Raw genomic sequence first — 10,976 nt, 5'->3', positions numbered from 1 at the left:
ATTTTTGTACAGTCACCGAGGTTTGACAGGTAAGGATGTAAAAAAAATGGTTTCTGTCTGTACCTGGATATAAATCGGCACGCGTTGTGATAAAGTAATACGTTGCTAAAAAGGGTGTTTAATTCGGGTTGATGGTCTGAATTATCGTTGTTGATTTCGACATAAACGCATTATCAAGTATTTCTTTTATGAGTGGTGATGCATAAATAAATGTATGTAAAGAATATAACAAAACTTTAAAAAATGTTTATTATTTCGTTCATATTCTGAACAAATGGAAATCAAAAGCTGAGGAAATTTTAGACAATGAAAACAATGAATGTACACCTGGACCTTTTGGTTTTATGCCGGCTGTTTTTGAAGATATCTACTGGTAGAAATAGTTACAGAACTTGGTTGATGACAAAAAGTATCTTGAGAAAATATCCGCATTTTTACGTTTTGTGCCTGTGGTTAAAACAGAAATAAAAAGTCCTGATGCACCGACAAAGTGATCAATCCAACGGACACCAGTTCCAAGATTTTCGGGTATTTTTTTTATCCTTTTGGAAATAACCAATGAAGGCCGATGGAGTATGACGTGTTTGTGACGTCATAGTATGATAATCTCTGAACGAAGTCAATTTCATGCATTTAAGTATCACATCTTATGTGATAGACATTTTCACTTTGAATGTTTACTTATATTTATCTAAATACAAATGCATACATACATAAGGACATATTATCATGGTGGCTTAGGACTAGTAGTTAGCGCCTGAAAATGCAGCTTCTGTGAATTCTTCAAAATTGTAGAGATTGATGTATATGCTAACTATAATAATAGTATATATATGCACTGTAAAGCGCTTTAGAGTGGCTTATGTTAGCAAGAAAATGGCGCCTTATCAAATGTTGTGTATTATTATTATTGTTATAAATGGAATATTGAGGTGAAATAACCGGTGTCTTTTCTGTCGATATAAACATCAAAGTAAAGTCAATAAAATCAATATCATGTTACAATAAATTAAATGGCGTGTACATGTATTTATCATAATGATAACTTGGCACGTGGGGTTGATCAGTTTAGATTACAGTGATACGGTTACCTTTATACCGACAGTGTTTATGTGCCTAACCTAAATTTTGAAAAATACACTCGACTGCTTTAATGATACAAATATGTCATCAACACTATATACAATTAATGCCGTTGATATGCTGTACTGTTTATACAACATCGATCTAAAAATGAATTTTGATGTCGGAGACAATGATTGCATGTGACCAAATAAATTTGTGCTTGTCGCGAAATAGCATAATATAAGATTACTACACTATATACTGTATCATATCGAACTGTGTATATCATGTATAAATAACACCTGTAAAAAATACAAAATACCTTTTTTTAAACTATCACAAAACCGACGATAAATTATGATGAAGAAATGAGACAAAGATTCGATTCCTTGTTGGTTATATCTTTGTTGAGTTCGTCGGAAGATTTTCCATCATACTTTTGGCAATCCAATGGAACACAAACTTGCCCATAGTGGCTTAATTGCTTTTATTCAAATGATGCTGAGGTTTTTGAACAGTTTAGCAGGACAGATAGAAAATAAGAAAAATTCACTTTCTTCAATGTCACTTTTAGATATATTGACGTCGCGTTATCTTTATATTTCAATCTTTATTGATTATATCGATTAGATCTATACTCCCAAAAACAAAATCAATAACATTTATTTATACTTGTCTACATCAGCTCATTCTTTACCTATAATATGACGATAGTAAAATTGAGAGAGAGAAGCTCCCCTATTTAATCTTCACCGATTTTCTTAGATATTTTTATTCCTATTATGTACAATTGTAGGGATCATAAAGGGAATTTTTCGTCCAAACCTAACTTTTCCAGAGCGTTTAAATAAGTTATGAATCTCTCTTATGTGTATTTTTTTTATAAAAGAATAACATCTGTATTGGTTATTTATAAAAACTAGGCTTTATATGATAACTGGTTTTAAGGTATACATGTACCTCTTAAGAACCAAAACCATGAAATAGAAACCAGGAACCTGGCTTCACATCAGTAATGTTGATATGCCGTGATGTGTCATAAAGAGATAGCAATGCACTATATCTTATCTTTTAAATTAACCGTTTTTTTAATTAGGTTTTGACACGTACACAATTATATGGAAATGTTGTGAAGCTTCAGTGAATGCGACATGATGATTATCAAAACATTAAGGACTGTTATACTTAACCGACTTTTAAAATTAGAAACGTGTTCTGATGCGTTAACTGTTCTCCATGTCACCAAAGTAAGTTTTCGTTGATAGGTAAAAGAAATCTGAAAACCATTTATTAAGTGATTTGAACGCAATATCGGCTAAAGGTGAATTGACAGTTTCGATAACTTGTAGCATACATTTCCAGCCTAAACTTCAAACACCTACAAATATCACACAACTATGTATTTCGCAATATTTTTCATTGTGACCTATTTTTGTTTTCGACTGTTATTGTCAGTTTGTATTGATTTAAATTGTTCATTCCTTTACTTCCTATGACCAATTATATAAAGATATATAATCTTTATAAAAAATGTATGAATGCATTGCATCGGTGAGTTTTGGATACGCGCATACAATGTTGGAATATATTAGATAATATGTGAATTCATTGTACGCATAAAAGTTAATGTTACGATCCAGTCCGATGCTCATAGGAGTAAAAAGATAAAAAAAGATACGTTGTTGCAATGCTTACAATGATGACGTCACATTGTTGACGACGTCCGAGAGTTATATGCATTGCCTGACATATCGTTTGTATTTTGCAATTTTTTTTTCGTGTGTTCATTTAATAATGTTGAATTAAATATGAGTTATAAATAATATCCAGCTTAAACAGAATTAAATGCAGGTTTCAAATAAACATCACAAAAAATCGAATTTCTCATAAATGTTCAACTGACGCCCACACCGGTATTAACAATCAGGCCGTGAGCGGCTGTCAATGAAACCATTGCAAAATTGAAAACACCATCTTTTTAGCCTACCAAGTTTGATGTAGGAAGGTATACAATTTAATTATTTACGACTGTCGGAAAATACTTGTAACGAAGTTAGCAATTACGGTCTTTTATTTCCATTTGTTTATGTGTATTCTTTCTGTGACACTTTGCAACTGGATCGTTACCGAATTTCAACCTAGTGCATCCGATATAATTGACAAATTTATGATAATGTGATGTGATGTGATATGGCATATCTCCAAAGAAAATGCTATTCCAGTATAAAGAGCTAAGGCGGGTTGCTATGCCTATTTCCCCCAAAGCTATGATACGCTAGTGCGCGCGTCTAACCTTGCACTGTTATAACGGGTCCTCGGATACTAGTATATATGTAGCTCTCCCAGAATCCCGTATCTAGGAAAAGACTTTTGTAAACAGACGAATTTAAGGCAATGGCTATTAATACATGAGTTTCACGATAAAGACTCAACAAAACGCTTATTTCGCTTTACGCTGTATATAACACAAGATCGTAAAATCATTACCAACAAGTTTGAAAAGATTTAATTTTCATTACTACTGCATACGTCATGCCGTTACCAGTTTTCTTAAAAACACTTCTTGAATGTGTTCTTCCTGTACCTTAGAAAGGTAAAATTACATTTACTTTTTATAACATGTCTTACACGTGTACTGCGCTCCTTACGTTGTGCTGCAGTCTTTCTGCATTTAAAAAATGAGACTGTTCTCGACGATGCATTTTCCCGCATGTTCGGTAATACCTTTTTTTTGCTTTGCCTTTTTTAATCTGACGCAACAATACCATATATTTTGTATTTCAGCATCATTTGTTTTTGTTTTGATAATAGATAAAAATACTAGTGCCAATTGATGAATTCACAAATATCATTTAAAATGATGTCTAAACTACAAAGCGTAGCTGTACTGTACACGCATGTTGACATGATTCCATAGAAGATAAAGCAATATGTATGTTATTAAGATATCAATAAAATGTTCCACTGATTTAAAAAAAAAAAAAAATCACTTAATTAAGGAAAATGATCACATGCCTAAATAAAAAAAAGTGTATCTGACCGTAGATTCGAACCTATATCGTTCACTTCTTCTGGTCACAAGCTAACTGTGTTACACATTAGGCTACATTGGACATAGACGAATATGGTAATACAAACTGTTTAAACCAAAGAAATAAATGTCGCAGTTTTGAGAAACTTGATCAACCCTGTTTTGTCATTATTTTGAGCACTTTCTCAAAGGAGGACCACTTTTCCGTCATACGATTTGTGTTTGCATATAGCATCACGGAATCAAAATTCTATTTAAAAGTTGGTAATCGGATAGGAAAGTATTGAAAGTAATTTTTTAAGTCTAGGAAAACCCGTCACTGCCATAGGTTTAGTGAATATGGCTATATTTGCAATATTATTTTAACAATACTAAATACCTCAACAGTTACAAAACTCATATTCCATTGGTTATATATATATTCCATGCATTTTCGCTATTAAAATATATTTACTCATAAATGTTTTATTTTCTGTTTTTAAAAGTGCCGACTTAGGGAAATACGGGCAGTTTTCCGCCATAGCTCTTTGAATAATTGGATGCAAATTGATCCCAGCCGACTAGATTCGGTGATCTTTAGACGCAAGTCAAATGCAGTACCAGTCACGTTTCTTCTGTTTTGAGGGTTCGTGTAACAATGTTAATAATGGATGGAGGGAAATACTGGAAAACTTTTGCTGAAATAGGTTAATACTGTGTCATGCTCGGTCACGTGACCACGGAATCTACAGTATGGCTTCATTGTGGGTGGTATATCGACTTCTTCAAACATGAACAGTGTATCAATCTTTGCTCTGATGCATTTACTTAAATGATAATTGATATAAAGATAACTCTAGTTTTGATACGGCGCATTTGTGCATGTTTGTGTAGGTGGAGGGGAGGCATTAACCCCGTTGGGGACAGTATTTACCCAGATACGTATCAGTATGCACAGTGTATCGTTGTGTAAGCAGTGTGATACAAATGTAATACGTATTTTGTTATGTTTGCTATGCATTCTTTTGTTTACTACCTACAAGGTTGCATGTTACGCACTGAACTGAAGCTTGTGCATTGAAAAAAGGACTTTGGAGTTCTCAAATATGTTTATCATTTCCTATTTTCAAACTGGTTCGTGAAAGGCATGTTTTGTAACATAAGACGACGGTGGTATCAACCGCTTTTTTTTTTCCTGTCAAGATTTGGTCACCACCGTATACTTTTATACACTCATAGTCAAAGTCCCTTCCGTAAATAGTCATACATGAAGGAGTGTCCAAATCGCGCAGATTCAAACTAAAGTCACCTCACGTTTCTGCTTGTTTCCAGCACATATAGCAAACTCATTGTCAATCTTAATGTCCCGATGTCCGGCTCCAGTCACCTTTTAAACACATTACTTTATTACAATTGCATTTCTAAAGCCAAAGTAAAATATTGTCATTAAATAACCCCCTGATGTATCTTAAAGTAAAGCAGGGATACACAAATATTATTGTTAACTACTTTTGGGCATATATTATGCAAAAGCATGGCAAAGTCCATGTAGAAGTATGCTGATAATGAAACTGGGGGATTAATGTTTGGTTGATACAATGTTCAGTCTTTTCCTAAGCCTGTCTTTGGCAATCCCAATGGAACAGAAACTGTGCTGCTATCTTGGCCGACTTGCTTTTTGTTTCCAAATTAAACGGAATTTATTGAAACCTTACCATGACCTTTCAATTCACTTTTCAATACATAGACCATGTATAAGTAAGATGCTTAAATAACAAACAAAAAAAGGTACATTGTATATGTTGTAGACATAACAACGATGGCATTACAATCGTGCCTTTACATAAACCACCTACCTTGGTATTTACTGTACAGCATGATTAAGATGTACGATTGGCGATACGATTTCTATCTTCTGGTCATGAGTTTTCCCTTTCATGTTAGTTCCAGAGAGATGATATGAGACTGAAAGGAAGAAAGGAAGCTAAAGCCTACAACATTTTTCAATTTTATCAGTTTTTTCACAGATTGCTTTTTAGATTATTAAAGGAAAGAAATAGAGGCCTTAGTCAAAAACTAATTTCCCTGGAACGTTTATGCTACGATGTTTGTATTTACCTGTATTGAGTCATTTTGAAAGTATTGTCAGCGCTTGATAAAGTAAAATAAACTCAGGTCCGAAAAATACTTTAAGTAAACTAGTTCACCAGGCATTGTTGACTCGGCTTATTAATGTAAATGATCCAGATTCTCTTAAGTACATTCTCATTAAACAGTAAAGAAGTTCGAAATAATTTTCAGATATATTCTTTATTCATTTATTTCACTATATATACATTTAATTGTGAATTTCAATTATTCTTAACGGTATCGACAACCCTTCAGAAAATGCCAAATACCAAAGTTTGAAAGTGACGTAAACATAAATTAAATATGACGATTGCGTATAACAGTATACAGTGAGTCGGGTGTTTTAAAGTTAGAAGACGCTGTTTTGTTCGCTCGAGTGCTCGCTTAGCTTCACGGTTTAGATTCACTGTCGTATCCCTATAGTCTGGTCGATAAACTCGCGGTGAGTTTTATTGCCGAATCCTTTAAGTTTTACAGCTTTACAAAGTCACAAGTTACGCCTATTTACATTAAAAGCTCGTTGAGTGACTTAGCCCATGTGTCATAAGCAACACTTTCTTCAAATTATCATATATACCAAAGGTCAAAATAATGCAATTCCATATATGAATATGATATATGAAAAGACTTTTATATCATTCTTATCAATTTGATTAATATTGTTTAATTGTCAATACCTCAGTTCCTATTTTAGGACATAAGATTACTTTGATTTCACCTAGATTTACATGTTAATGAAGTAGAAAACGCTTACCATCACTGACACCTGGTCCTGGTTGTTTTCATTCGTCCCCATACAATTCTTGCTTTGGTTAATATTTGGCTTTACATCGGTTTTGAAATAGAAAAAAAATGTCTTGTTCACATCGGATTTGACTTTACAGTTTAGCTTTACCTTTTACTCTGAGCTGCTAATCAAATAATTGTGTAGTGAACTGTTATTGAAGTTTAGCATATACCAGAATAAACCTGTTGTACGTTATTGTTTGTAATCGCACGAACCGACTTCTGTTGGGCACCTTACAATTTGGGTTTGTTGTCTTCTGCGCTGTCTTTGTAGGAGATTATATATAGACCGAAATTGATCTATGTCAACGTTGGAAGATAACAGATAACCTTTGTGTTTTTATAATATTTTTCATTTCGGCTAGCTATATCTTCCATCGTCATTTGACTTCATCTGTTACCAGGATGTTGAAGCCCGCAAATAGTTCAATAGGTAAACACATGCGTATTCATGTGTCAAAAACGATTTGACAAAGAAACTGTACATTTTTAACAGTGCACCTTTTTGTTAAGATATTATAATAAATTTCCAATATTTTTTGGTTTTATAGACACAACATGATTGCGGGTATAACGGCCGCCGTAGCAGCAGGCTCCAGTTTAGCGGGTACGACCGTCAGCGCCATGACCAGCAGTGGAGGGTACAGTGTAGCCTGTGGGATCGAGACTGCTAGCTGGACCAAGTATACTCTGGAGAAGCCTACGGCGTTCAATGACGGCGGACTGATTAAAACCCCACCGATAGATATTCTACCGGGTGTCAAGGAGGCAATGGTAATAATTAGTTTGATACCTATAATGCTATTCCAGTGTCCACGTTCATGGTAATGCCGATACCTAAGTGTCGTTTTCAACATTTTAATTTTACTGATTAAACAGGTAAGCTAGCTATATTTTTGATTACTTGATACATATTTCTACGTTACGAGATTATGATCAATTATGTTAATTTTAGTCGCATGTATGTGACTAATATCCTTTCATTACCATTCTACTTATACATTTCCTGAAATGATATCAGAATAGTACCTATATATCATATCATATTAATTCTTAAATCTACTAACGTATATACAATGCGGGAATATTTTCCATATTTTCAAAATAATATTAACAACAATATGCATAACAATCGTTTGGAATTTCTCTTTCATTATACACACATTCAAACATTGACGAGAAAAAACACAAAGGAGACTATTACATCATGGATTTTATTTTCAACAGGTGGCTCATAAGACTGGATGAACTGCTACAGGGACGTATGGCTCAGTTTCCTGGGTCATCAAGGACAGGCGTGCGGTAGTGATGTGGGCAGTGCCATTCAACCATGACTACTACACCAACTGGTTAGCTGTTGGTCTCACTAAACCCAGCTACACAAAACATGACCCGCATTGGTACAACACCATGTACTACAAGAACAATACCGAGACATTTTCATTTGAAAGGAAACAATTTTATAATGATGTTAGCGCCCTCTCATTCTCTGATGGAGAATTCGAAATAGAAGGAAACATGGGATCTACCCATATCACAAACGTGTATATTATTGTCAGACCATGTAACAAACAGGATTATGCGCCATCGCTCCTCAAAGCATTGAACAAAGATGAATAGACACGTGTTTGTGGAAGGCACGATTGCATAAAAATCAAATAAAAAAATGTATTTTGTATTTAAACATGGAGAAATGATTAAAATATGTTTTAAATCACCTGCAACAATAACAAGATTAAGCATATTATTAGAGATCGTTGTTACTTACCGATAGTAATGTCCTTTATGTATGTTAATGCTTCTATCTACGCACACATCTTAGTGTATCTTATCGAATGTAATAAGAATTGAGCACTCAAAAAATATGTACATGGAAAACAATAAAAACTCAACTCAACGCAAAAAAACAATATCACGATATTAATTACGCGAAAAACACTAAATACGATAACCTTTTACAACTGCTAAACTTACTCATGTTTAATACCTCGATATATAAGTTCTTTTATGAAACTTAAAGCATCAACATTGTTCAAAGTACACTGTTTTCGTGACAGTTGTTTAAGCTCGTCCTACGTAATTACAAAATTTTACTTTTGGAAGAAATGAAGTGATCTAGTATGTACAATGTAAATAAATTATTTTTAAGAAAAGCATTTCCGTGTTTAAAGAAATTGTCTACATCAACAAACCTATTGTTAAAGACCTCTGATAAAAAGAACTCTTCCTTTATATCACACCTATTTTTTACATTTATACACAAAACAAAATATTTACATTAGACTATATCTGAAATGATAATGTCTATTGTTTATTTGTTCTGGATTTTTATACTAGAAGATTATATGCACTCTGAGTAATCAAGTGATCATGGCAGTGACGGGAATGATATACCCCGGAGGTGGACTGGATAATGTATTTATCACCAATTACACTTTGTTGTCTTCACCAAGCAAAGCATAATCAAAAACATATCCTTATATGTGAAAATGACTGAAATGTGTTCAACACATGGTTTATAACATTGTCATACACACTGACTCCGTACGTGATCATGAAAACCTATTATTTTCGCCTGTGCAGTAAAACGACAATCAGGTTTCTTTGAGGGATAAATAGCAATAGAAATTGATATATATCTAACAATAGATATATTCATGTCATTCATGTAGAAATGCAAATGTTGTTTTTATATAACGGACACATAACCATTTCACACTTTGTCTAGCTGGAATCTCTAATATATACAATCTTATATAACTGCTAATGTTATCAATAAAATCAATTTAAACTGCTTTTTGAGTTCTTTGTTATTCGGTGTTGCTATACGTATTGTTCGGAACAGGTGTTATTAATTGAAATATCGCTGTCAGATATATGAAAAGAATCGTTTTTGAAGCAACATTACATCCAAAATAATAGATTAGTTCCTTGATAATTACGTTCTTAACGTCAAAATCAACTCTTTATACCAAAATCCGAAATAACCGACTTTCTCTTTGCATAGATGGTCAGACCGTCCTCAATAGGGTCTTTCAATAAATAAACGATTTGAATTCGATTTAGGACACGATTCCATTGTGTTTTGTAGTATACCGGAGCACATCCACATACTTTCCATTCGCGGATGGAAAGTTTATTTATTTATCTCTGCCAATGCGCTGACAATGATATCGGTAACGCAATATTACACCTTTTAGGAACAGGTTTTTTTCATAAAGAAGATGGTAATTTTTTTCAGTGGTACGCTTGATTTGTGTAGCTTTACAAAAACAATGTCTTAAGTTGTTTATAGTCCTTACAGATTACTACTGTCAGATAATGTAAACTATACAAACGTATACGGTACACTGTTCATAGGTCAGTATGCAATTGACATCAAATAATTCTTTTCATATTATATACATGTAAATTGTTAAAGAGGCATTCCGTTTCTCCATTAGTTTGTTATTGGTGTTTCGCTACTGATAATGTAAACTGACCATGAGTCTTTACCTGAAGCTTTTGTTGTCAATACGAAATAATATAAAGAATTCAGCTATATTTAAGTAAATATTCATAACAAACAAAAAGTACATGAATATTATTAATTGTACTAATACATTTTGCTAGAGTCTGTTGGAGCTTAAAACCCTGCATGCTACACCAAAACATTCAAAATTATTATAACGGAAAATGAATTATGTTCTGATATAGAAGATTGTCACCACATTTAAGTATAAATATGCACCATTTCTTTGCCTTGTATTTTTTTAGTAGTTTCAGAACATTTTAGAAGCGGATATTATTTTCAGACCTTAGGAACCACTGATAAGTGTTTCGTTGTACTTAATTGCTTTTTGGTGCAACAACACTTTACTTTTTAGACATATGCATTTTTTAACAGATGCTTCCTTTATTGTATTTGTAGACATTAGTGTCAATTTTGCAACAATATAATAATAATAATATTTATTATAATTCTTAACTGCATATCTACCTATAA

The 10,976-nt window shown here is 33.2% G+C and overlaps 1 protein-coding gene across 1 annotated transcript; it reads left to right on the top strand.

Moving 5' to 3' along the window:
- Nucleotides 1-7,547: 7,547 nt before the first annotated feature.
- On the top strand, nucleotides 7,548-8,333 carry LOC110457693 (tereporin-Ca1-like). Its single transcript, XM_021509057.1, has 2 exons — nucleotides 7,548-7,765; nucleotides 8,219-8,333. Exons 1-2 carry the CDS (start codon nucleotides 7,550-7,552, stop codon nucleotides 8,237-8,239), a joined length of 237 nt encoding a protein of 78 aa, XP_021364732.1. The 5' UTR covers nucleotides 7,548-7,549; the 3' UTR covers nucleotides 8,240-8,333.
- The last annotated feature ends 2,643 nt before the right edge of the window (nucleotides 8,334-10,976 follow it).

Source organism: Mizuhopecten yessoensis, unplaced genomic scaffold (genome assembly GCF_002113885.1).
Source record: "Mizuhopecten yessoensis strain PY_sf001 unplaced genomic scaffold, ASM211388v2 scaffold9299, whole genome shotgun sequence".
In the NCBI taxonomy this organism is placed as follows: domain Eukaryota; kingdom Metazoa; phylum Mollusca; class Bivalvia; order Pectinida; family Pectinidae; genus Mizuhopecten; species Mizuhopecten yessoensis.
This window is presented reverse-complemented; position numbering and strand designations above follow the sequence as displayed.

Bases quoted from the DNA above. Each gene is read 5' to 3' on its own strand.
- LOC110457693 (XM_021509057.1), top strand. From the start codon at position 7,550: ATGATTGCGGGTATAACGGCCGCCGTAGCAGCAGGCTCCAGTTTAGCG. The intron at 7,766-8,218 runs GTAATAATTAGT...TATTTTCAACAG, and splicing joins CGGGTGTCAAGGAGGCAATG to GTGGCTCATAAGACTGGATG.